General features: G+C 55.0%; 8 protein-coding genes across 8 annotated transcripts, besides 12 other annotated features; 4 read left to right on the top strand and 4 right to left on the bottom strand.

Moving 5' to 3' along the window:
* Nucleotides 1-2685: 2685 nt before the first annotated feature.
* EKO05_0000360 (uncharacterized protein) lies at nt 2686-4930 on the top strand (the record flags this gene model as incomplete). The annotated part of the gene is made up of 7 exons (XM_059635419.1): nt 2686-2740; nt 2791-2796; nt 2853-3002; nt 3056-3555; nt 3608-3745; nt 3817-4731; nt 4811-4930. 7 exons carry the CDS (start codon nt 2686-2688, stop codon nt 4928-4930), a joined length of 1884 nt encoding a protein of 627 aa, XP_059491402.1.
* Nucleotides 4931-5177: 247 nt separating this feature from the next.
* On the bottom strand, nt 5178-5917 carry EKO05_0000359 (uncharacterized protein; the record flags this gene model as incomplete). The annotated part of the gene is made up of 2 exons (XM_038936592.1): nt 5178-5407; nt 5455-5917. The coding sequence occupies 2 exons, from the start codon at nt 5915-5917 to the stop codon at nt 5178-5180; spliced, it is 693 nt and encodes a 230-aa protein (XP_038802904.1).
* Nucleotides 5856-5900: a tandem repeat.
* Nucleotides 5918-7643: 1726 nt separating the features above from the next.
* Nucleotides 7644-9848, bottom strand: EKO05_0000358 (uncharacterized protein; the record flags this gene model as incomplete). The annotated part of the gene is made up of 3 exons (XM_059635418.1): nt 7644-7919; nt 7974-9553; nt 9833-9848. 3 exons carry the CDS (start codon nt 9846-9848, stop codon nt 7644-7646), a joined length of 1872 nt encoding a protein of 623 aa, XP_059491401.1.
* Nucleotides 9849-10775: 927 nt separating this feature from the next.
* EKO05_0000357 (uncharacterized protein) lies at nt 10776-12818 on the top strand (the record flags this gene model as incomplete). The annotated part of the gene is made up of 2 exons (XM_059635417.1): nt 10776-11106; nt 11311-12818. The coding sequence occupies 2 exons, from the start codon at nt 10776-10778 to the stop codon at nt 12816-12818; spliced, it is 1839 nt and encodes a 612-aa protein (XP_059491400.1).
* Nucleotides 10983-11011: a tandem repeat.
* Nucleotides 12819-13371: 553 nt separating the features above from the next.
* EKO05_0000356 (Proteasome endopeptidase complex) lies at nt 13372-14580 on the bottom strand (the record flags this gene model as incomplete). The annotated part of the gene is made up of 4 exons (XM_038936979.1): nt 13372-13728; nt 13784-13924; nt 13978-14199; nt 14254-14580. The coding sequence occupies 4 exons, from the start codon at nt 14578-14580 to the stop codon at nt 13372-13374; spliced, it is 1047 nt and encodes a 348-aa protein (XP_038802901.1).
* Nucleotides 14581-15577: 997 nt separating this feature from the next.
* Nucleotides 15578-15603: a tandem repeat.
* A 248-nt stretch (nt 15604-15851) lies between these two features.
* Nucleotides 15852-15904: a tandem repeat.
* Nucleotides 15905-15992: 88 nt separating this feature from the next.
* Nucleotides 15993-16017: a tandem repeat.
* Nucleotides 16018-16260: 243 nt separating this feature from the next.
* Nucleotides 16261-16292: a tandem repeat.
* Nucleotides 16293-16329: a tandem repeat.
* A 422-nt stretch (nt 16330-16751) lies between these two features.
* Nucleotides 16752-16789: a tandem repeat.
* A 28-nt stretch (nt 16790-16817) lies between these two features.
* Nucleotides 16818-16857: a tandem repeat.
* Nucleotides 16858-17048: 191 nt separating this feature from the next.
* EKO05_0000355 ([Histone H3]-dimethyl-L-lysine(36) demethylase) lies at nt 17049-21963 on the bottom strand (the record flags this gene model as incomplete). The annotated part of the gene is made up of 3 exons (XM_038936696.1): nt 17049-18095; nt 18143-20169; nt 20217-21963. 3 exons carry the CDS (start codon nt 21961-21963, stop codon nt 17049-17051), a joined length of 4821 nt encoding a protein of 1606 aa, XP_038802900.1.
* An 82-nt stretch (nt 21964-22045) lies between these two features.
* Nucleotides 22046-22082: a tandem repeat.
* Nucleotides 22083-22137: 55 nt separating this feature from the next.
* Nucleotides 22138-22181: a tandem repeat.
* A 245-nt stretch (nt 22182-22426) lies between these two features.
* Nucleotides 22427-22495: a tandem repeat.
* Nucleotides 22496-22822: 327 nt separating this feature from the next.
* EKO05_0000354 (uncharacterized protein) lies at nt 22823-23335 on the top strand (the record flags this gene model as incomplete). Its single annotated transcript, XM_059635416.1, has 4 exons — nt 22823-22899; nt 22950-23006; nt 23056-23183; nt 23235-23335. The coding sequence occupies 4 exons, from the start codon at nt 22823-22825 to the stop codon at nt 23333-23335; spliced, it is 363 nt and encodes a 120-aa protein (XP_059491399.1).
* Nucleotides 23336-24845: 1510 nt separating this feature from the next.
* Nucleotides 24846-25022, top strand: EKO05_0000353 (uncharacterized protein; the record flags this gene model as incomplete). Its single annotated transcript, XM_059635415.1, has 1 exon — nt 24846-25022. One exon carries the CDS (start codon nt 24846-24848, stop codon nt 25020-25022), a length of 177 nt encoding a protein of 58 aa, XP_059491398.1.
* Between the last annotated feature and the right edge of the window lie 606 nt (nt 25023-25628).

Genomic DNA, 25628 nt, shown 5'->3' with positions numbered 1-25628 from the left:
TGGATTTTATGCTATTCCTGAGGATGCGAGGAGCAGGAAAGAAGGCCTGCTGGTATTGTAGGGTTTTCGGAAGCAGTGGTTGGATTTGCCGAGGGCTGATAGTCAAGAAGAGTCAATATGAGGTTGGTGTTCAGCTTAAACGAAGAATTAGCAACAAAATGGCTAGCAGAGGCTTTGGGAGGAGGCTGCTTGGTGTCTTTGATAATACCTATGTCGAGGGGACGCCTCTTGGTATCGCGCGTATTAAAGGTACGTAGTCCGCCATGTGTGTGCTTGTGCTACTAGCATCAAGAGTATCCAACAGAAACGGGTCGGTGTCAGTTGAGTCAGAAAGTGAGTATAAACGGCTGATATGCCATAGAGTCATGATTTGGACGTCATTCGGCAAGACAAAGCCATCAATCATGAGTCAGTGCATGCATGAAGCGCTCAATGGGATGGCCACGCCATGAGATAGATGCACATGCGGTGGCAGGGGAGAATATGAGTTGATATCCTCCAATTTGCAGATATGCATCCATGCCAATGCATCGCTGGAGCTGCGGCGCCGTTCTGGCAGTCCTAATCGAGTCGATGGGTGAATAGATACGCTTCTCAACGACGATTTTCCACAGGCATGCATGCTGGATGTCACACCCGAGCTTCTGTGCGCGAGCCGCTGCTGCGTCCAGCCAATGGCACTGTGGGGCAGCGTAGGAGGGGCACCGGTGAAGGTCTTCGGGGATGACCGCACAGCGATGGGGCGCATGGCATACATAAACCCAGACGCACAGCGCCTGAACGGCTTAGCAGATAGCAGGAATGAGTTTGAGTTATAGGACTTCTGCAGAAACCATGTGTAAACGGTCCGTTACTACTCGTCTTGAAACTTTGCGGTCGAGGAAGTCGGGAAACTCATAGGTGAGGAGAGGAAGCAGGAGACGACCGAATGGTAATGGGGTCGAGACATAGTAGGTCTGCATGTACTGTAGGTATACGCAACGCCGCAGCAAAGTGGTCTGGGATGTAGATAGCCCTACAGTAAAGTGTTCACTCATAACGTCCCCCGGATATGAACTCTATAGCTATAGTTACGGTTGTGTGCAATCAGTTTAACGAACTGTCATGCGCAGGTGCAGAAGGAAGCCCAACTCGAGGTCAACTTGGACAGTGCGATGTTGTGGCGCAAACTGAATGCTACCGGCAGTGATTCATAATGTGCGTCCCAGTCGGAGAAACGCCAACATGGTAGCAAACCCGAGTGACTTGTGCGGTGTATGTGTGCTGACGTGAAAAGATGTTACAGTGTTCTCAAGGCCCAGACTAGCAAGTGTGTGGCACAGGGCCGCATGAGAGCACGTAAGGTCGGGCTGAGCCTAGTTCTGCATATGTTCCTGATCGTAAGCCTGTTGCCTACGTAGGCCACCTTGCCGTTCGCACAGACTCCCGCGACTATACTTAGACCAAGGGGCTGGATTGGTTCCAGGCTAGCAAGCCGGTAGGAGTCTCGATAAGACTTTTGGAAGGCCGACGACCTAGGAATGACTTGACGAGACATCCTTGGTATCGATAGCATGTAGAGTGGGTGGTCATCCGCGTGAGAGCAGCTTTCAGGCATTTTGTGACGACCAATCATTTGCGAGCTTTCCGTTGTGGAGTAACACTGGATTATGGGCTTGCAGGGCGGCGGATATTTGCAGTGGGCTCGACGTTAGTTCAGAGAAGCAAGCCTGAATCAGCTATGAGTACAGCAACCCAGCTTCCTTTTCAGTCGTGATCGATGTCTGCATCGAGTCTAATAATTCCGGGTACTTCCCCTTCATAAACGTCCTTGCAATTGAGACTGACGACCGGAACTGCGATAGGAGGTCAAAAAGGAGTATGCCGAGTGTCTCTAGGTTCAATATCCGCGTACGCCGTCCAGCTATGGAGACTCCTCAACTGAAGAGGTCTCCCAGCATTTAGCGAACCGCGATAGCCGTTGTAAATGTTTGTTTTGTACGGCTTCTGCGGTCCCGAGGGCGCTCGGTTGCGGCGTTGCTTTAAGAACGGGACAAGTCTCCGGTCGATTTGACGCAACACAGCCAATGAGGGATGCGGACGGCAATTTGGTTTTTATGACCTAGTGTTTGGACGAATGATGTTGTAGAGCGGGACAACGGTACCCACGAGCGACTTAGAGAAGAGCCAACGCACCGTAACTGGGGCATCAATCAGTTCCAGACGTAGCAGCTCTCTATATTCACTAGAAGAACAATGGTTAAGAAGTCTTTAGCACTGGGTTTGCCACAGTCTTCACGGGTGAATATTGTAGTACTTTAGACTCTTGCAAGATATAACATACCTGCTCCAAGTGTCCCACCTATGATGCAACATCTAGGTTCTCTTACAATGTGAGTGCTGTCCAATCTCAGGTAAGTCTCAACAGCTTGACACTATTCCTGTTTAGGAGTCATGCTGCGAGCACGTGATTATGAACGGTCCTGGAATCTGTGCACTTCAAACTCCGGCAACGATGCTCAGGAAGCCAACCCTTTTCGATCTGAATCTCAGGCTACCGGTAAGCCTTGCTTGCCGCTGCCCGGATCCTGCCCGCAAGCCGCAAAGGGCTTGGGAGTCGTGTCTGGATCCACGAGTGTCTCGGTACGCTGAGGCCATATATCGCACTTTCGTCCGTACAGTTGCTGTGTCTTCCATACGTCTGCAATGGTAGGCGTACCTAAGAGTACAGGATGTTTGATCTGTAGAAAAAGAAAAATCAGTAAGTGTTAGATGCATCGCATTGCGCATATCGCGTCTAACAAAGAACAGAGTGCGGTACGTGCCACAGCAGACATATGTCGAAGTATCGCCCAATTCTAACGTTTCACAAGATGAGACTTGGCCGACATGCCTCAACTGTCAGAAGAACAACAAAAGCTGTCCAGGTCCTCCAGCGCGACATACATTCAAAGACCTCGGGCCTAGTCTGGTCACGAACACGAAGCCTGTGAAAGCAACGAAAAGCATTCTATCCATACCAGGTAGGCTCACTTGGTGAGATCTAGCATATATACGCTTACTGATACCGACACAGATCCGAACCAGAGATATCTCACTCAAGTGCACGAGAACTTCACGTCGAATAAATCGGTGTATCACAAATTCAAGATATCACCTAAAGGTACATCGAACCAGAAAGGACCTACTCTACAATCTGCTTCAACAAGTACAGCAAGCTCGAACCCGTTCCGTGTGCCTTTTCTCCGACAGCCATCACCATCTCAACACCATGAGCTCTCCCGTGCATTCGTCGCCACAATCAACGCGGGCAGTATAGGTCTTCGAATGTCAATTTTCGGCCCCTTTATCCAAGACGTACCCGCCAGATTAGGCCACAATGCAGCACTTGACGCGGCAGTGGCCGTGCTCATCAATGCGCATACTTCTCTGATGTACAAAAAAACGTCCAACGACGTTGTCAGCATCAACTTGTATCTACGAGCGATCAAGACCCTGCAGGGTTGTCTCGAGGACCCTCGAGAGGGAATGTCCACGAACACGCTTTGCGCATCTGTTCTTCTTGGACTCGTAGAGGTAAGCGAGGTAACACGCTTCCAACCTCTTTTATGCTGATCATAGTGCATAGGCACTGGCGGGCCCGAGGAAAGGCAATCGTTATCTAGCCCACGTGGGCGGAGCTGGTCGGCTCATGGAGCTCCAAGGAGCTAGGCGGTTTCTCGATCCTTTCGCGAAAGACATCCTGCGATTCAACAGGGGCGGAATTGTAAGCCAACCCATTTCTCAAAGTGCGGCACGTGGCAGGCTGCCACAGTACTTGTTACTGATAAGCTACAGATCGTAGCTGCTTGCTACGAGCGAAAACCATGCTTTCTTGCTGCACCGGAGTGGCGAGACGTGGCTTTCGACGACAGTGGACTCGGTTTTGACGAGCAACTCCATACGGACCTCCTACGTGCTTTCGCTCAGCTACCAGATATCCTGAAAGATTTGAAAGACTTGTATCAACTCCGTACACCATTCTCGGACACAGTCCGTGGCACGCGCAACGACTCCTGCATCGATCCCAGTCTCGCGCTCAACCCCGATTTCGACCATAGTCCACCAGAAACCTGCCCTTCACTCGACTTCTCAGTGGATAGTTTCGACAACGCCGAGTTCACCCCAGAAGTACACTGGGAAGGTACACCAGATTGTGGGGCATCCTTGGCCTATATATCCGCCCGGGAGGATGTTCTTTGTAAGATCCAGAATCTCAGAGCCTCCTTCTGCGCACTGGGCGTCCATATGGTTGCCAAGTTTAACGACGGTACAACAGCTGTGGAGCTACCTAGCGTTGAGGAGGGCAGTCCGATTGCAACTGCCTACCACTTCAGCAGCTGGCGCGATAATGTTGGATACAACAGCTTCTGGGCTCTGTGTATCATGCTGAATGAGTATTTGACCAAGCTTCTCCCACCGTCTGACCCCATCATTGGCAGTCTGGAGTCGGAAAGCCAGTTTCTGGCGCTCGAGATCTGTAAAACCTGGGAAGAAGCCTGGTCAACCAAACCCATCGGCGCACTACACACAGCATTCAGTTTCGTCATGGCTTATGAATACGTCGCCCCCAATATCCAGGAATGGATCCTAAGGGGCCTGAACTCGCTTTTAGACTATCAACACATCGATACTTTTCGGTGGACCGACGACGTCATCAGGATGATGAGCGGAAGACTGACCGGCGACGATCCAGAAACAATATTTTCGAATGTGAGTTCCTAGAACCAAGCGCGGTAGCTAAGTTCTCACGACAACTCTTGCCCTGGCTGGGTGTTGACGATTTTCTTAGTTGGAAACGGGTGAAAAGGCGGCATCTTCTACTCTGGACGCAGTGCGCCACAAAAGCCATGGGACTTCAAGGTTTCTTCAGTATTGTCTAGTGCCTTCTACGACGAAGAACTCATCTTGATGTCTTTGACGAGGGATTTTACTTGTGCATATACCAACGTCTGGCAGTCACGGACAGCAGATCACTTCGCGAAAATACCCCATTTTAGACCGTAACGACGACATGTCATACTAGTGTTTATTGATATACTTGTGCATCGTCGTTGTATGAAAGAATGTCTATCAAGACTCAAACCCGCCAATGCAACTCCCACCAACAACGCTAAAACGATTCCGAAAGTCTGACCACCCGCCCTTGTGTGCGGGACTTAGATCTTGCCGTGCTCGATCCCACATCTCTTGAGACATTCTGGGCTGCCTCTGACTGCGCCAGTGCCAACACCAGGAATACCTTTACCAAGCTGAGCCGTGTCAAGGTTCTCGTCACCAAAGCTAGCTTGGACCATATCGCTTGGGACAGTCATAAGCCCATTGAGAGCGTTCAGCGTACCACTGTCATCACTGTTTAAAGCACTGATCAGAAGAGCCGGTTCACAACCTACTCTCTATCAGCACACTCTCAAATACCAACATGGGTGAACTCACCGTTGTTCTGCATAACGTGCAGACTTCCTTGCGGGAATATCGTCACCCGGAAAGGTACGATATCAATCCTCACAGTGCGTACTCCGTTCTCGTTGATCATCCAGCTCGTCGTGTTTCCAGTGATTCCCATCACGAGGTTATGAGCGCGCTGGTGGAAGTGGGGTGGCAGCATACTGCAGGGTCCCAGTTTCAGCAGCGCGAAGCTGATGCCGAAGCCTGTGAGTGCTGGGAATGTGGCGGCGTCGGCGGTGATGACGGAACCGGTTGGGTTGTCGTAGTCTGTGTGGTTGAAATAGTCGTAGTACCAGTCGCTGTCTTTGGCGAGGAGCGCGTGACGGTCGTAGTTGGTTGCGGCCATCTTGAGCATGGCGTTAAGGTTTGGGTTGAGCGCTTTGGCGGCGGAGACCGAGGAGATGAGAGATATAAGAGAGACGAGGGACGCGAGAAAGATGGATGTGTACATTGTGTTGCGAAACTATCCGGAGAGATTGAGATGGGGTGTCGTTGAAGGCTGAGTTTGACGTGTTGAAAACAAACTAGGACTGGATGTTCTTGCGCTATAGGCGAGTTCGTAGTATGTGATGAACGAAAAAAAACCCCCAGATTTGAAAGCAAATCTTTGGAAAATGATTCTAGGCTGCGTTAAATTCGATAGCCTGTTCTACGAGGGATTGTATTGTGTCTCCTTCGTGATAACAGCAACTTATATACTCATTGTCAAGGGCAAGGCTTGCAGCCTGCTCTACAAAGAGCATCAACATGGCTGCTGACCAGCCCCTCCAGTTCGTCATAGTCTGTTCAGCCACTGTTACTCTACAGTCAAATGGCGTATCTAGAACAACGGCCACTCAATGCGCGCCGCGGGTCTATCCAAGCGTTCCGTTTGTACGGAGCTAAGGCACGATTGCCTCCCACTCTCCAGGACTTCAAACGACACAACATTCTTATGGGATTCGAACGTACATGAAGTTTCTCAAGCCAAGTCAGCAATAATACTGTAGTCCGACCCAGCACTGATGTCTGCCAGGTACTTAGGTACCTCGAGCGTCTTACACTTCTCCGAACCCGGTCAGCGGGTCGATTCCAGAGGGTTAGCTGCATTGATGACTGTGCGCAGCATAGGATTCGGGCCCACCAGGCTCCTAGTGTGCCTGGGCCCGAACTGATTGATCGCGTGAGTTTTCATCCGAGGCAAAAGTCGAATCATAAGACCTGTACGAGTCCACTTGTCTCTAGCCTCGGTGACAAGTGCGTGATCGGAAATAGGAGATCACAAGTCTCGCACCTATCAATTTTCGGTTGGCCAGCGTAGTAGGGCGATGTAGTACAAGGATAGGTGGGAGGACTGCTAAAGGCTAGAAGTCAGCAGTGGCGCCTATGGAAGGGAGATCGGTGGTAAGAAGTTGACTGAAACTTGGAGGCCTTGTCCTCAGCCACAATGCTGAAGTGGTATTCTATAACTCAAGACTTAGTCTACAGTCATGGGCGGCGTCAATGCGCGTCTGTTCGTCTGTGATCTCGAGTCGTCACATTATGTGACACCAAAAAACTTTTTTTCACGAACGCATAGGTGCTGTCACGAGCGCTGTTACGGTTTGACCAATGACTTCCTTTGCACGTGAGTATGTTGGGGTGAAACGTCGACCAAATGGGAACACAGCTATAGGTAGCACTGGGGATAGGTAGGGCGGTTGCCAATCGCGTTGTGGCGTTGTTGCATCGGCCGTTTCTGCTCAACAGCCTTGTACGCCACTTTATTGGAAACGATTCGTCTTAGACCATTGGTACATCCCTTTTACGTTGGTGCGCCATGAAGGGACTGTCTGACAGATCTTGTACGCTCGTCCTACGTTGTTTCTAGAAAATCGAAAGTTACCTTATACGAAAGCTTCATCGAGAGATGTGTGGTTGTGCTCAAATCCTAGACGTGCCGCACAGCATCTTCGTGCAAAAGCAGATCAGCGTTCGCTTCAGATAGATTCACTTGATGAACTTAGGTATTGGTTCATGTACAGCATGACGATGGTACTGTGTATGGTGATATGTGAAGCTGTTACGGATATCGATCCCAACCTGACAGATACAGCGCATCCGAGGATCTCCGCAGATCTTTTATCATTTGGAGATCTCGAATCTGTCCGTATAGACAGAATTCTCGTGTCATTCTTGGCAGCCGTGATCACCGTGGGTCACTGTGAGTCGCGCATAACAGTGTCTTCTTGGCCTCCACCCTTGGCTCGCAGTAGATAAGACATGATGCCCCAAAGGCCCCTCATGGCTTCGGTACGGTCTTCAACGCTGAACAAGTCGAACCATCGCGTCCTTTGAAGCTTAGGTGAGCACCAATTGGGATCTGATGGCTGACTGTCGGGATATTTTCCATACGTGATGTATTCCAAGTAGGCCGGATGCACGTGGAGCTTCAACAAGCTAATGTGGTGGTTCAATGACGAAACCAGAAAGACCTGTGCACAGGTTAGCGAACCTTGATCGTCGCGAGCTGGGAAACAGGAGCTTACATCGTCCCACTCAGTGGCTTCGTCTTTGCCAATGGCTTCGTAGACCACCTTCGGATCCCATAAAGAGTTCCCGGGTTTGACAATTTTCCAAACTTGTGCAGGTGTTAGCCTTTTCCGAGATCTTGAGCCGTCCAAATTCCTCTGGACAGTGGTTTGTTGTGGAGTAGCTGTAGCTGTCTTGCTAGATGTGTCGCCAGGTGCAGCAGCGTCTCCAACCTCGCCTTCAGGACCGCCTCCCCAGCGTTGTTTTGTTGTCCACCATTTACCTTCTCCTGCGAGCTGCTCGACTTTTCCCTCTCTTGCGCGCTCTTGGGCCAATAGTAGAAGCCCGCCAAGCTCACGAACAGCATCCAGGTTCGATTGTGCTTCTATGTTCCCCGAAGCTTCAAAGTTCACATCTGGCCGACACTGAATACCTAGCACAGGCCCTTCCATCCAGCCTTGCCGTGCCTTCATCCTATCCTGTGGTCCGCGCCATGCTACAGAGCTCATACGTACAGGGAAGCGCACGTGCTCCAACAGCAAAACTGGGGGTCGACGGTGCTGGGAAAGCGTGACACCGAAGGCCCATGCAATCGGCTCAACGAAGGCTCGAACACAGTCGATACGATACTGATCGGGCATCTCAGAGCCATTACCAATTCGGTAGCCTCGGTAAGAGCCGTTCGACGTATCAGCCGGCTTCTCTCGAGGCTCCATGTTTATTGTACTTGGAAACCTGGATGGCGCAATTCTAGCGGGTAGTACCCTGCTTGGGATCATCGACGCTGTTTGAGCGGCTAACGATCCCCCAAATCCGTTTACATGAACGGAATGAGCCATTGTTTGGTCGTTCACCGCTTCAGTCTTTGCTTTCTTTCGAGGTTCGCTTCCGTTTGGAGAACCAATACTGTTTTGCATCTTTGCGACCCAGTCTGTCTTTGTTTCAGCTCGTGTTTCCTGCTCGCCAGCCCCTGCAGTTGAGTTGGGAGAAGACACTGTTTCGGCAATTGTGTCAACAGCTGCTGGATCTGGAGAGCGATAGTCGTCTATTGAATTGTCCCAATAATACGCCATGTTGTCAAGCCCTTCCCAAAACTTGCGAAAATGTGCAAGTCGCAGCGGTGCCTGACTCCCGTTACTCTTTCGCGTGAGCGTTGAGAACGCATCTTCATTTTTGAAGAATAGTTCTCGGGCACGGACAAAGAACTCTTTGCGATCCGGTACCCTTCTGCCGTTGCTGAGGAGGGTGACGGTAGGTTCCGAGGCTGGAAGCTCTTGCTTGTCTGGTGCATCTAACCACGAAGCGGGGGGTATGTGCGATAGTGCATCGTTTGACAGCGATGACAATAGTGTTTCGAAGTCGCGATTGGATTGGAATGTGACGTTCAGCTGCGCCAGAGTATTCTTAGTGACGTCGGATGGCTTCTTCAAGCCCAGGAAATGTTGGGTAATCCCTGTCCCATTCGCTCTACTCCAGGAGGCTGGCGGGGTTCCTATCGACGGCTCGGGTGGATCGAGCACCGGGAAAGTCACAGGTATTGGTTTCGATGGAGGAGGCCGATCTTTTTGCGTGTCATGTTGCCCCGCCAAAAGGTGGCCTGGATAGCCTTATATCAGCAACATTGTCACCCGTGCAGCTGTCTCTCAAACGAAACAGGTGTGGTGTTGACAGGGAGAAACGAAACGTGACCACAGCACGGGAACTGCAACTGCCGGGACAAGAGGCATCGAGCAAAGCATAGTGGGAATATCAACGGAAGACTGATGTTGATCTGATGGGATTGGAGTTGGGCCTGCTACACGAATGAAGCCACTGAAGGTCACGAAGACTGGACGTATGGCAAGACACGCGCCGAAGAGTCGCGATGGGTACGTACCACTGAAGTTGAACATGGCCGTCGGAGAGCGCTGCGAGCCTCAGATGTTCAGTGAGACGAATACGAGGCTGTTGGTGTGAGGCTGTCGCAATGGTTGAACGTGTCTCTTCGGTGCTTATCAGACCCGGAAGGCAGGTGCGTTCGGTTGCCATTCCAGCGTGCATGCAGCCATTGTCCCCACAACAACTGTCGTGGGCTCGCGCAATCGAGGCTGATCAGCGTTTAGAGTCCCGTAGATCTAGAACACTGGATCTGGAAGTAATTGACAGATGTCATGCCGTGGATGGCACGCGTCTGTCTTGGCCGCCGAGACTCGTAATTGTCTCTGATGTAACGGCTCCAATATTGAGAGGGTTGGCCGGACGAGCTCTTCGATGGATACGGAGCGTCGTGAGTCGCAGCACACCAAGTAACGAAACGCCTACCAGCCGCAAAGACTCCTGCAAGCACCCGCTGCCATGTGGAGGCACACTGCGTCACGTGTGGAGTTCACGGTCTCCCGCAACGCTGCCCCTCCCTTCGGCACCATCATCAGCTTCGCTATCACAACGGACACAGCGCAACGTCTTTTATCGAGATTATCCGTACAGCACACTCAGCATCTAGCCACCTTACTGAGACGACCATGGCGCTGGTGCTCATTATGGCGAGGCCTATCGCGCTTCAGGTTTGTTGTAATCGCTGCTTGAGCGGCACCTGAAGCTGCCCACGTTTCAGAACCACTCAAACGCACCACCTTGTGCAAACGGGCGACAGCACTCCAATGTAGGCTCGAACGACTGCTGACCTCTTCACTGTGACTCCAAATCTCCAGCATTGCACAGCGGCAAAGTGTTACTTTCCTTGTTAACATGCTCAAAGCATCTGCGGCGCTTGCATTTCCTCATCTCCGTCTGTTTCTTTGAGCCCTTGTAGGCGTTTCTTCTATGACTGTGCCGCCCGCATGGCCTCTCCCCAAGAGTCGATCACGACTGTGAACGGAAGACGATGTACTCGCTCTCGGGCTCGTACAGCGGCTACGTCGGCCCCAATCTCGACCCCAGCAGCGCCCCCAACAGCGGTTGCTCCCACGGAAACGACCACCTCTACAGTGGCGGAGCAGAAACCACAAACAAAGCCCACTGCTGCTAGTTCACCAGCTCCTCAAGTACCGCCGCCGCCGCCGCCGCCGCCGCCGCCACCACTTGCGCCGCCTGTATCGTCTTCACAAGCGGAACAATCAGCTGTAGTTGTGCCTTTGCCTACATCACAAGCAGCAGTGTCTTCGCCACTAGGTACGGGTAAAGCAGTTCTCATATCACTTGCGACTTCTTCTTCGCCTGCAGTTTTTGAGCCGTCAGCACCAGCGCCAATGGTATCGACCCCAAGCGTATCTTTGCAATCTGACGGGCCAGCCATAGCGTCTTCACAAGTTGCTGCAGCTCCTACACCTCCTCCTGCAAGGATATTACCAACAAGCTCTGACAATAACGAAACAGCTGTAATCGAGCCATTGCCATCATCGTCGCTCACCACGTCTCCTGTTGCGCAACCAATTGTGACAGAAACGGCTGGAGTTGTGGTCTCGACCTCTGTGGCAGCGGTTCCCGATGTCATACAGACCGACTCGTCTTCGCAAACACCGTTGCCAGTCACTTCGATCGCGGAGCTCCTCCCGCAAACCAGCTCTGCTGCGATAAGCAACCCAACCCACGGACCGGTAGGCGTAATTGCACCCGAGCAAGGCACGCACACTGGTGGAGATGGACATACAGGCGAGGACCACTCATCCTACAGTGACAGCAATCCTAATATTGGAGGTATCATTGGTGGTGTTGTTGGTGGATTCGTTGCTCTGGCTCTGCTGAGCGCTCTTCTCTTCTTCTGTTTGAGGCGGCGCAAATCGAAGGAAGCCGGGTGGAACGAAAAAAGCGAGGTCTTATCCGGGTTTTTGTCGAAGGCAAAGGCCGTACCGGCAGGATTTGGAGTGTTCTTCGCAAGATTCAGGAACGAGAAGACTGGGCCGTTGGATAACCCGTACCAACGACACCAACCACGTTCCAGTGTTGGTTCAGTATACTCAACGACGTCCAACGGGCGAGGAAGGTCCATCAGCGAACTGCAGCGACAGCCTGCTAGTGGCGGTGGCTTTGTTCGTCGTATGTCGAGCAGGAAGAGTGAACGGAACGTGCTACGCAAGAAGACAAGCAGTGTCTCCTCTCAATCTCCTTTCATGGACGTCTCAGAGGAGTTAGTCCGCAACAACAATGTTGGAAGCAACCCATTCGCAGATCCTGGACCGGACACGCCCAGGAATCTCCGTATCTCGAATCCTGATACACTCGAAGAGCAAACCCGCGGGCCTAGTCCGCCGCAACCTGCAGTAACCCCTCGTGCAGCTCGAGACCCCTTTGCCTCCCTTATCGACGAGATTGACGGCGCCCCCAACTGGTTGCGAGACTCCAACATGTCAGCATCGAACCATCGACGCATCCAAAGTTCGGCTTCGGCACTGCGTGCACACCCTCCTTCGTCGGTATACAGCAGTGATCCATTCGCCGACCTTTCATCGATTCCACCGATGCCCACCCAACAACCCCAACCGCCCCTCAGTACCTACTCAGCTTTTCCCGCCGTTCGCGACTCAAACTACACAATCTTCGGTGAGCCAGGCCCCAGCCGGCCCAGCACCACCATGTTCACCCCCGGGCTACCCTCCAATCCCAGTGCTAGTCGCGATACCAACATATTCAACACCCCAGCAACAACCCCAGGGTTCCCCAGCAGCGGCCCACCCACCAGCACGAGTCGATTGGACAGGCAATCCGATCCCTTCGACCTGGACCGCCCCGAAGTGCTGAGCTTCAAGGGCATGATGAACCAGATGCGAGACAGCATTGCGCGGCAGACGACGATCCGGAGTCGCCGAACGAGCAGCGTCAGCAACTGGTTTGGGCGAGATGCCTCGCCATCAGGAGCGCTGAACGGCGCGAGTGTACGCAGGTGACACACGAACCCACGTTTGGATGATCCGAGCATGGAGATCAGAGGAGGCGACCAGAGATACTTGCACTTGACGTGCCCCATACCCACACCCACGTTGTCACGATGGCAGGAAGCGTTCCGTTGGTCCCATCGTTAATCTTTTCTTTTTATTACGTGTTCCCGAGTATTGGATCGTATCGCATTAGTCACGTCTGTACTTGTATAACGCATATATCCCCCATGAGTAGTGTGTAGCGCTTGAGCTGCAATGAGCAGAGCGACCTCTCGTTTCGCTGAGATGAATGGCGATGGAAATCAAACACGTTGACGATGAACCTAGTTCTTCTGCCTTTTATTGTTGAAGTGTCCTTTGTGTCCATCCGCGTCGACTCTGGACTGTTGCCATCACCAGTTAGTACCCTTCACGCGAAAGCCGAGCCAATGCAATCCATGCTGTGCATGCTTTCATTCATTCATGTCGTTTAGTGCTCGTTCTACATAGCTTCTGCCAGATTTGCCAGGGTGCCATGTAGCTTCTGCCGGTCTATCTTTCCTCAACTCAACCACAGCCTCGTCTACACAAGCTCGCTGGTAACGTTCGAGAACTCGCCCTTGTTGAGCTTTGTCTCCCAGAAGATGGGGTTGGTGTCGTTGAAGCCGTGCTTGACCCACCCGTCCTCCTTGACGTGGTACAGGTTGATGTAACCACCAGAGTAGGCGTCACGATGGGTGGCGGCCAGGATACTCCTCCTTCCAAGCTCTAGCGCGTCGTTGTCCTCAAGATCGTACTTGTATTCTGCATCAAGCACACCGTAGGCGAAGGTCTGACCGGAGCCGACACAGAAGAGGTTGCCGGAGAGGCGTGTGCCGTCGCTGTCGATGTAGTAGAGAGCGGGGCCTTCTTGCGGGGTTACGCCGGCGCACATGGTACCCTGGGATGAAACGTTAGAACCAAGGTTAACCAGTCGTAGTTGGACATGCACATACCATACTCAGTCCCATGCCCTTGTATGAGTAGACCAGGTTGGCCAGAATCTTGGATGCTGCGGCGACCGAGATGCGGCGCTTGTGTCGGAGCTCGTGGAGGCGGCATTGCATGCCCAAGTATGCGAGCCAGTATTGGCAGTCCTGCATCATGTCAGCACATCATCCTCCCAACCTTGACACAGAGAGTTGCCTACAGCAGCGCCACCAGCCATAGTACCCAATAAACAGCTGTTGATCTCGATGACCTTCTTGACTGTCTGACTAGCTATCCAGTTGCCGGCTGTTGCTCGCGAGTCGGTTGCTACGATGATGCCGCCCTTGAACCGGAAGGCGAGGGTTGTGGTACCGTGAGCGATCTTGATGGGGCAGTTGGGGTTGGAGTAGTCGTCTGTCATTGCGCGGAGCCATGATTGTTGCTGTGAGTGATGTCAGTATGGTCGTATTGATGTAGAGCGGAGGAAACGCCGTACCTGAGCAACTGGGGGTAGGGCAAACTTGAGCGACAGCTCAGGCGCGCCGCTGTACAGCTCGAGCTGCTGTTCCTCGGTCTGGCACTCGTCCGCATCGATGGGGCGGCTGTACTGCGCCACTAGCGAGTCCATGGCTGCGACGGCGGTGTTTTGAGGATCGATGAGGTGTTGTGTCGGTAGGCGGTGCTGGGTACAGTCGATCGTGGCGGGGAAGGCGGGCGTGAGGTTGATGTCGATGTCGCTGTCGCGGCGGTGCTGGAGCTCCGGCGAGCTCGTTGCAACTGCCAAGCAATCTGGCGCCGCGTCGTTGCGGCTGCCTTCCCTCATCTTCGCCCCTCAACACCGAAGTCCGTACAACACAACGCAAACCACGAAGCTAGCTCGATCTCGTGAAGCACGTCACACTCTTACGTTGTTGAAGATAGATTCATCGCATCTTGCTGCTCTATTTTACACTCTGATGCATTGATACAGCTCTCTTAGCCTCAGGCACTCACTCACCTGAAGTCTAGGAAGGACCTCCAGCTAGTGATCAGTTTCTTCTTCTGAATTTCCTTCAGAGAGCACAGCCTCAAGCAGGTAATAGTCAAGCATGGACGCGACTTCACGATTCTTATATGGTTTTTCCTGTTGAGCAACACGTGCATCATAGCTCCCATCTTTCTCCTAGCAGCATGCGCGCTCTTCACCAACAGCAATCCTTTCATTTTGTTTTTCGAGATTCACCTCTGTTTGTTTCAATCTTCAAAAGTTCCAAGCCGAGTTACTTCAAGCAGATGTAGTTGTCCTCCACTGCGAGTGCCATCACATGGTCATGAGACTGCTGGTCATCCAAGACATTGCCGCAACCCACGCGCCAGTCCTCAACCCTCACCAGCCTCCGTCACCCGCTCCGAATCCTCGAACATGCGTTTATCTTCCCGAGCTGCAGGCACCATCAACATCATTCAGGCACAAATCACTGCCACTCTGTCTCACATAGCTTGAATGCGGGAGCACTATAGTCGTGCGTGTGGCATCTACCTCAGCAACGTGACGTCTACAAGTGATGCAGCAAGTGCATGTAAATACGATCGTTCAGAACGCCATCAGAAGTAGGACTCGAAGGACCTGTCTTCTGACTCTGATAGTCGTTAAGTATCAGCCACCCACCCCTCCTGTTTGCACACTGTCAAATGTCTCGTCAAAGCCACCACTCCTCTCATTCGTACTGGGTACATCCACCGTCCTGCTCGTACACTCCAACATTCTCAATTTCGAGCTTCCACCGTGCAGCACCACCAGCTGCCCTCCGACCGCTCCCAGCGCGTCTCGACCTTACCATCAGCAGCAGCAGCAGCAGCAGCAGCACACCCATCACCAAACGCAGAAATGTGTTGGATAACCCTCACGCCGAGCAAAAACAGGAGAAAAGCAGCTTCATCCGACTGCTCCTCCGCAGAAATCGTCCGCGTTCACCATAGTCCCAAGCCGCGCTTCAGTGACATCAGCGTAACGCTACCTAGCAGCGTAACATCCGCCTCAGACGACCACCGCCATCACCATCACCCCCCAGAGAGTCTGTACAAACCCCTTCCCCTTCCCCACGGCCTACTGCAGCACCACCATCGACACCCGCACCTGCACGCGCTGCACCCCCTGCACCTACACCCCCTAACCCCACTCCACGGGCCCGGCAAAAAAGTGCACATCGAACCACCACCACCGTGCCCCCCTCTCCATGCTTACCCTCCTCATCGACCACCACCACCACCGCCACCACCATCTTCCAGCGGCGCCTCCTCGACCCCGTGCGGCGAGCCAATCTACCGCACGCAGATCGTCGAGCCAGCAGCCGTGCGCGCCTCGACTCTATCCGCACTGTGCAGCGTGCAGCCGGGGCGGGTTCGAGGGCGGGAACGCGAGCGCGTGAGGGAGGTGCGCGGGTACGAGATGGTTAGGCGACAGGCGCCGTGGGATTGGGATTGCGTGAGTAGTACGGTGGGGAGCAGTAGAGTGCGGGGCCGCGGAGGTGGTGGTGGTAGTGGTGATGGTGGTGGGAGGAGAGGGAGAGGCAAGGGGAAGGGGAAGAGGAAGGGTGGGGGTTAATGTATCCGCCGTTTGGGGGGGTTGAGGGGTGGATGTGATTTCTCTCTTTTCTTTTCTCTTCTCTTCTTTCTCTTTCTCTCTCTCTCTCTCAAGGAACGAGGAGCAGGAAGGAGAGGCTCAACGTGTAGTGTGCAGTTCCATCACAATCACAGCCAGCACTCCGGACATCAGACAAGACGCAAAGGAGGGAACAGGGGACATGTGATAGCATCTCTTGATATCAAAGTTAATCCCATAATACACGTGCACTCCACCAGCCACAGCGAGCAGAAACGACCAGACGACCACAAAAAAAGGGGGGGGCAACAAAATACCAACGCCATATATCCCGCACGATGCGTCCCATTCCCCAACAGAACAGACCCCATGAACCCAGCAGGAGAGCAGAAAGAAGACAGAACTCGCAATGTGTGATGTGATGCAAAGCAAAGTGAATTGAAGTGACGTGGTGATATAAACGCCCCTGCCCAGGATGGAGAGAAGGAGAAGAGAAAAAGAGAAAAAAGCAAAGGAAAGTAACATGTCGGTGCAGTATACACTATTCCCAGTGCATGCATGGGTATAAGCAACCAGACAAGAGAGGAAAAGCAAGATTTCCCGTCGCTGCGCCGAATGCTTCTGTATGGACCGGGACGCCGTGCGCCGTGGAAGGATGGTGTGGAACAAAAGCAAGTGTGAAGCAGATGATGGGTAGGACAGTTTTTTTTTTATGCGCCGGCTTGCGCACGCGTGGGTGTGACTTGGGGTTGCGCTTGTGCGTGGGATGGAGAGGCTACTGATGTTTCCCCTCGGCTGCGGCGTCGCAGACCGTGCTCTTCGGCCTGCAGCTGCTTGATGAGGTCGCGGCTGGCTTGATCGAGGTTGGGGTCGATGAAGTCGAGATTGATGCCCATGCCGAGTGTCATGGCCATGGTGAGGCCCTGCTCGAGCTTGATGCCGTCTTTGCTGTCGCGGCGCCGGCCGCCGGGCGTGGATTTGGGCGTGCGACTGTGTCGCTGCGCAGACTTGTGGTTTGACGAGGGCGCGGCGCGGTGGTGTGTGATTGGTGTGACGGGGGGCGGGAAATCGGAGTTGGTGGTGAACATGTTGTGGTTGTGGGTGGTGGGAGAGGTTGGCGACATGGCTCGCACGTGCCTGGGCGACACTGGAGAGGAGACTGGGCGTACCGCGTCATGCTGGGTCGGGGGGTAGGACATGTAGCCGTTCGTTTGGGTGCGGTGGCCGTCCTCGTCATGTCCGTGGCTGTGATAAGACGGGAGCCCGGGCGTGAGTGGCTCGATGCTAGGGCCCTGCTGCTGACCGTTGTTTCCTGCGTACTCAACCTCGTCCATTGACTCAGGGTGGCCGTGTTGCTGCTCAATGGAAGACATGACTTCATCGCCCAGTGGTGGATAGGAGGGCGCCATGTTTGCGGAAGAGTAGTCGCTGTTGGCGTACCCTTGGAGTGCAGGGTCGATGGGCATGAGCTCTTCTTCTGGCCTATGGTTCAGGGCCTGCTGAGCAGAATACGCAATGTCTTGGAGCAAGGAACCGCCGATGCTGAATTGGTGCGGTAGAGAGTGTCGTGAATGGCGCACGTCTCCGCTCATGAGTCCCCCATCGTCCATGGCAGATTCCGTCTTCATCCTCTTGGACATCCCAGCAGCGTCCTCGTCGCTGACTCGTCGTCGTTTCGCCGCAGAGCCCCTCGGCACGGGCACCTCGTTCGCCTTGATAGGATCGACGTTGCCATATTCGTCGTGTATGCAGCGGCGCTGAGGGTGTTAGCGCTCGTACAGCCGGTCATTCCAATGCTACATACCTTGCTTTTGCGACAGTCGGCGCACGCCTTGACGCGGCCAGACTTGAGAGCGTAGGGGTCACCGTTTACGTCGGCCATGATAGGACCTCCGTTGACAGGGCCGGCAACAACAGCGGCGTTGCCTTCCACTATCGAGTGGTCGCTGAGACGACGTTTGACGGAGATGCCATAAGAGCCAGAAAGGTCGATTGTATGCATGCCAGGTTTCGATGAGTCTACGAGCTCATCCTTGTGCTTGCATCGAATGCGCCTCTTACGGCAAGCATCACAAGCAACCCGCTTTGGCCCTAGCTGAGACGTCTTGGGGGTGGTTATGTGCGGGTTGCTCGCACTGGGACGGAGGAAGCCGGTCATGGGCGCAGTGGAGGACGGGGTGACAGGCTCGACCATGGGAACCGCATCGCCATTCGGCGGCGATACATCGTACGTTCTAATCGGGTCTGGCAGTGCCTCCACTGGTACTTTCGGAAGTTCAGGACGCGGCTCTCGTTCCACTCTCTTGACTGGAGAAACGCTCGGTCTCTTTTCGACGGCATCTACAGTCTCAGGTAGTGCAACATCGGAGACAGCCCAGGCTGGAATAGTCTCATTGCCACGCTTCCACGCAACCCACATTGCGAAATGGCGCTCCAAGACGACCGGGTCGCCATGGCCCTTTGGTATAGATCTCATGACGGCGTTGCGTGTCTTTTGGGGCATCTCGATCTTGTCCAGCGATATCATGACAGTCCTGTGTATATAGTTCAAGACCTCGCCAAGGCCCTCGAGTTCATGTTTGGGATAGTATCGTCGGTTGTAGTTTGCTGGGCCTAGATGCGAGTTGTGGCCGAATTTGTCAGGCTCACAGTAGATTGGAGTGTCGCGCTTGAACTGATCGCCCCTCTGCAGAAGCTCTTGGACGGACTCGGGAACTGGATCCTCCTCAAGATATTTGATGACTGTCAACCACATAATCTTCTGGAAGAATGGATATCGAAACATCTGGGCCACCTTGGTGTTCTTCTCCACTTCTAGGACCTGGAGCTGCATGCCGTAGTGTATACGGGTCAGAAAGTTGCCACCGATGACCAGACTGTCTTCAGGGGTCCAGACGGCGTGGATCCAGCCAGAGGGAATTAGCATAGTGTCTCCGGGATACAGGTCCACTCGATAACACTCCTTCACTTGCTTTCCAAGCCATTCGTGCCCTTGGTTCGGTGAAAGACACCAATCTTCGTACTTTTTCATGTTCTGCTTCGTCGGAGGTATAAAGAAGAACACCTTCCTCCCCTTCACGATGTGATAATAGACGGATGAGCCGCCAAAGTCAATGTGGAAGTCGGTAAAGCAGTCTGCAACAGACATGAGACAATAGAACTGGACGGGCGGAGGCGCAAACTTGTCGTCCTCACGCCAGACAGAGTCTTGCAAGTCCATGTCTCGCACAACCTTGGGTCGCCGGATCAGTTTCCCAAGCCGGCTCCGCGAGACTTCCAGGCTGATGACGTTTCGTACAGGCTTCTCGCCTTGCTGTTCGTAGTAGTCTGCCCACTTGGACATGGACCACTTCTTGCCCTCGCCCTCTTGCGCTTTGACGTCGATGACAGGTACGGTCTCATTTGGACCGTACAGTTCAGCGACGCGGCGAACCGTCAATCCTTGTGGTATGACCATGCCTAGCTCGTCTTGCCCATCATCGGCGATCGTCTCGTATTCGAAGGGAGAGTCTAGCTCGTCCTGCGTTGGCGGAGGTGGTCCGACGGCCGCCGTGGGCTCGGTGTTGGTGTTGGGCGAGGATGACCACGGACGGGGATTGAGCGCGCCTGGGATGAGAATGGGCTCTCTGAAGCCGTTGCTCTTCTGGAGAAAGTCGGCAGAGACCAGCTCTGGCGGCATGCGTGCGAACGTTTCTGGTGTGAACTCGATGTCCCCGTTCTTGAAAGCGGCGATGTAGTGGTGTTCGGGGTTGTCGTCGGACGTCTTCAGGACGCCCTCGTTCAAGCCGGCGTAATCGACGGTGGTATGGGCTCTGATAGATTTACGAACCTCTGGGCCAGGTCAGACTTAGTATTCTAATATGCGTCGGTAGACCTACTCGTTGTTTGACCAAATTTGGGTCTACACGGTTCGCAGTAAAACTTGTTCACCTCTCGCACCTCACGCTCGCTGCTGAAGCCAGCGCATGCGTAATGGTACCACTCTTTGCAGCCATCGCAACCGATCCACTGCTCGCCATCGCCGACTTTGGTCTCCGAGTCAGAGGATTTGCAGGATGCGCATATGAGATCCGGCTCGTTCACCTGTCGCGCTTTGGTGCGCCGACAGGGTTCGGCGGCAGGTGGCGCCGAGTCGAGGAAGACGTGGAGGGGGACAGACTGAGCGCGCACAGCTTCAGATGGCAGATCAGCGGTCGGCAACACTAAAAAAGAATTTGAGAAAGAATGGCGGCGGGCTCCTGATGGGTGGTCGTGTGGTGGCGTGACTGTGGAAGACGAGGGGGTAGACGCGTTTGCAGCGGCAGGAACGCCATTGGACTGCAGCGGTTGAAGCTGATCAGCTGTGCCTTTGGCGCTTGTGGGAGGTGCAGCTCTGGGTTTTGGAGTTGCCCTTTTCCTCTTGCTGGTAGACGGGGTGTTGCGCGGGCCGCGCGGTTTACCCTTGGGCCAGCCCTGATGCTTTTTGGGCTTGGTGTCTTCGGTGCTGGCTGTGTTGGACATGGGAGGCGGAGGTTGGGCGGTGGAGTGGTCTTGGGGCGGAGATGGTGCCTGGACAGCCGGCGTCGGCAAGGTAGCGTCAGTGGGAAGCGAGGGCGGTTCTGGAACACGGGCGATGTCCGAGGAAGGGTGTGGGTGCTGCGCATGGTGAAAGGGGGGTTGTGGGGCTACAGCGTGTGGGCTTGTGGGCGCAGGTGGGTGCTGCGGGTGCTGCGAGTGCTGTTGGTGCTGCGGGTGCTGCGAGTGCTGTTGGTGCTTCGGGTGGTGGTGGTGGTGGTGGTGTGGGGCGTGCTGGGGAGGGTACTGTGCAGGATAGGCGGGCGGTGCTGCTTGCGATATGCTCAAGCGTTTGGCCGTCGAGGGCGGCGTCTGTGCGGTGTGGGCCGAGACCTGGAAGAAGTCGAGCAGCAGCTGGGCGTCGGAGAGGCGCTTGTCTGGGTTGTGCTCCTGCTTGGGCGCGGCGGCTCCGCTGTGCGGGTACATGCGCATGCCCGCGTCCAGCATGTGCTCGAGGTTGTGGGACCAGCCCGGGTTGTGGCTCGTGGCGGGGCGCGAGTGCTGGTGGACGTACGTGGGCGACGAGGCGCTGTAGAACTCGGAGCGCGCGCGCTTGGGCGGGCGCTCGTCGTGTGTGTAGGCGGGGTCTCGCGGGTAGGCGTGCTTAGGGGCGCGCTCGCCAAGCGGACGGGGGAGGGCCGTGGGCGACGAGGCGTACGAGGCGCGGCGCGTGTGGTCGACATGCTGGGGGCTGGCGCGCTGCGACGTGGTGACGGCAGCGTGTGCGAGGGCGTCACTGGGCGAGCCGGGCGGCCAGGAGCAGCTCGGGGGTGGCTGCGGCCGGGGCAGGGCGGCGTCGTGCGGCGGCGGGTGGGCGTGTGTCGCTGGCGGCAGGCCGTGGTGGCCCAGTGCGTGGCTGCCCTCGGCGGCGGCGGCAGAGGGCGCTGGCGGGCCATTGCCGTGTGGGTGGTGCGGTGGTGCGTCGTCGCGGCAGGGGCCCGCGGGGTCTGCTGGGCGGCGGGCGGCGGGCGGCAGGGTGGGCGACAGCGGCTCGTAGGACGGCGGCGGCGGAGTGGCGGAGCGCGCGGCGGGCAGCCGGTACTGCGGCTTGAAGCTGGTTATGCGGCGCATGGTGGGTGGGTGCGCCGAGGGGGGTGGTGTCGTCGCGGAGGAGCGTCCTCGGGCTGGCGTCTCAGGACGGGCAAGCTACGGAGCGGCGGCGGCGCGGGGCGGGTGGGCGCGGCGGGCGGGCGCAAGCATGTCCTCCGGCGAGGCGAGGCGACTCGGGCGCAGGACGGGCACAGGGGGCGTGGCCGTGGGCGTGGCCGTGGGCGTGGCCGTGGGCGTGGTGTGCGGGTGGGTGGTGCTGGGAGAGCTGGGAGAGGTGCACGCAGGCGACGGGCGGCGGTTTTGACGTGGGGAGCACTGGAGCAGCAGCCGCTCGACCATGCAGCGACGCCGAGCACAGCAGCCCAGCGGACGGCGGCGGCGGACGTGTCTGCGCACGGCAGGAGAGGCGCGGCGCAGGGGCAGAGAGCTCGCGCGCAGGGGCAGACAGAGGGCGTGGGTGGGCACGGCGGGCGTGGTGCGGAGAGCTGTGGTTGCGCTGCTGCCCGGCTGCCCGGCGGCTCTGTCGCTGTTGCTGTTGCCGCTGCTGGGGCTGGGGCTCGGCGATGCGGACGGCGTTGGCGCACTGCCGGGAGTCAGGCCCTCATTCGCTGCCGCAGACGTCTCCGACTGGGTGTCGCCCTCCCCCCTTCCCCGAGTCGCCGGTCACGTGCGACTTGGCTTTTGGCGCGCCCTCTGCCGCTCGTTGACCTCACTGCCTCATCCTCCCCACGCCGCTCTTCTGACCGTGCACCCATACGCCCTCTCGCTACCCTCCACCACAGTCGCCAAAGTATGAGTCGCGGCGGAAAGCTTGCCCCCGAAGTCAATCGGTGAGTCCGCCTCTCCTGCGCCGCCTGCTCGCCCGCCCTCGCGCTGTCGCATGCATGCCGCCTGTCTAGCTGCAACCTCCGCTAACCGGGCCCTTCCCTGTAGAGCTCTCTTCGTAAAGAACCTGAGGTCAGTCGCCGCCCTCCACGCCAGCCGTTTCTTCCACTCATCCATGGCAGCTTCAACGTCACTCCAGAGGAGCTTTTCGACCTCTTTGGCAAGTTCGGCCCGGTGCGGTACGTTGCTTTCTCTGCCCCTCACGCCTCCATGCTGATGTGTCGCCAGCCAAATTCGCCAGGGTATCGCCAACAACACAAAGGGCACCGCCTTCGTCGTCTATGAGGACGTCATGGATGCAAAGTCAGCTTGCGACAAGCTGAACGGCTTCAACTTCCAGAACCGTTATCTCGTCGGTACGACCACCAGCCTCCATCGCCCACACGTCCAGCAGCTAACAAAATTAGTGTTATATCACCAGCCAGACAAGATGATCAAGGCCGCAAACGACCTCGCCGAGCGCCAAGAGAACTTAGAAAAGCTCAAACAGCAACACGGCATTGATTAGCATGAGGAGAGGCCCCAGGAAACGGTGATCTCGCGCGAGCGAATTAGTAATAAGAATCCTGCGGGCCTCAAGACTGATAGCGTACACTCGAAGAATTCGCCGCACCACCACGGCGACGCACGCTTGTCGACGGCGAGTTCGACAAGTACACAGTGCTCCAAGATCCCCTCTAAGCACGTCTCGACGCCCCCCGGCCGCGAACGCGACTGGTACAGCGTCAAGCTCTCCATCAAGGGACTTTGGAAATCGGTTATTAGGGTTGGCGTTTAGGAGGCCACGGCACGTTTACGAACGAAGCATGCACTGCCAAACTTTAGGGTTGAGGTCTTGAACAGCTGGTGTCATTTTTTCACGGATTTCAGTCTGCGCCGATTCATGGCTGCATTCACATATATCATATAGCCGACAGACCGGCTTCGAGCGATGGATTCTCGAATAACATCAAGTTCTCCTTCGACCACACGGCTAACATGCACGTGTTGCACGTCCCGCCTTACAACACATGACGGTGACCGTGAGGCAGACGTGGCGATCGTCAGCTGACTTGCACTTCTAGGCATCGTCTTCCGACAGCTCCGGCCAGGCCCGATTCTCCCCGATAACACCGAGAGACACAACCACTTTTCGTCGGCAACAAGGACACGATGCAATCAATGCTTTTGAAACGATGCTGTCGCACCGCGTCAAGTAGAGTAGGCTTCGTCTGAAAAGAGTTTAGCACTTGGAACTAGACAGTCTACTTTATACTTCTTGTATCCTGCTACATTCTTTATCAGTGCTAGAACTGCGAGATCTGTCATTAAAAGTCGGAGGCGAACCTAACGTATCCTGCTCCCTACAAGCTACTGTATCTACTTCTTTTGCGTGGAAGTGTGTTGTATTTCTATTAGCTTTCTTATTAACTTTGTTTTTTGGCTTTCTGTTTACCTTTCTCTTTTAACTTACAGTTTTTTTTTTAAGTGTGGTTTACCATGCCTAGATTATTAGTTCTACTTAATCAACACATTAACTTTTCAGCGTTCTGTTTTCTGTTGAAGCAGTATAATGTAGAGATTGTGTTATAATTTTAGATAGAAAAAGCCTTTCACAACTTCTATAATAGCTGAAGAATAGTTTGAATTACGCTCAAGACCCCTATCTATACTGCTGAGGCGCTGCTACTGAGACAATGTAGCTGGCCTTCCTGCAACGTAAGAGACAGGCAATGCTGCGTGTTGACTACTTAGCGGACGGATGCTGCTACCGCACGTGATCTCAGAATAGCCGTTCTGGGTAATGATCTTCACTGTCCAAGCCCAAGAGCCGCAATGCCAAGAGGGAACCACCCTCCACACATGCCAATCCTGCACTATAGACCGATGCAATTGGTCTGCTCGCAGCTGAGCCTCAGGGCCCTCCACTGACGAGTGCTCTTGGCTCACCCCCACGCGCTAACGTCCGCTCACGAACTCCGCTGCCAAGTGCGTGCTATCTTCCGCCGAGCAAAGCCAACAGTCTACAACGCTCCACTATGACATACGCTGAGACTGCCTTCACAGGCCCCAAATCTCGACACCCGCTGCTTGGCATGGACGCTCCGACGCCTGATCGCATGTATGGTTACATCTGCCAACGCCAGGATGGTATGAAGAATGGGAAGCTGGAGTCGCTAGACCTCCCCAAGTCAACGGCCCACGGTTTTGTTTGAATGCGCAGGCAAATATCGAGAAAAGGTGGGGGCGGAAGACCCACGTATATAAGCAGTGTTGCCATACCTAGTCAACGAAAGAATTCTGAATACCTGTCCTTTGCAAACCAGGCCAACGTGTAGCCAACATGTCGAAACGGAACCCTGACGTCGAGGCCACCGAGCCCGATGTATCGCTTTCAGGAAACAGCAGCAAGTTGGACATCAACTCCGCCTACCACACCGGAAATGCCACCAACCAGGGACACCGAGGCCAAGGAGGTCGCCAGGCATCCGTGGCTGCAAAGCTGCGCAACCCGCTGGCTGGACTGAGCGCGCAGCAGGTCATTGCCGACGTAGACGCGTGGTGTATCGAGAAGGGCTTAGTCGAGCATCAAGACGCCTGCACGACCATCAATTGAGCGCCTCGGCTCCATCGCCGCAGTCATCTGCACTTTCATGGCCGTATACTCTCCCGGCGAGGGCCCCGTGCCCTTCGCTTACTCTGCCGAATCCTTCCCCCTGCACCTGCGCGACATCGGCATGTCCTTCGCAACAGCAACATGCTGGGGCTTTAACACCATCCTCTCGCTAACCTGGCCCGCGCTCGTCAAAGCCTTCACACCG

This window comes from Ascochyta rabiei, chromosome 1, assembly GCF_004011695.2.
Source record: "Ascochyta rabiei chromosome 1, complete sequence".
Lineage (NCBI taxonomy): Eukaryota > Fungi > Ascomycota > Dothideomycetes > Pleosporales > Didymellaceae > Ascochyta > Ascochyta rabiei.
This window is presented reverse-complemented; position numbering and strand designations above follow the sequence as displayed.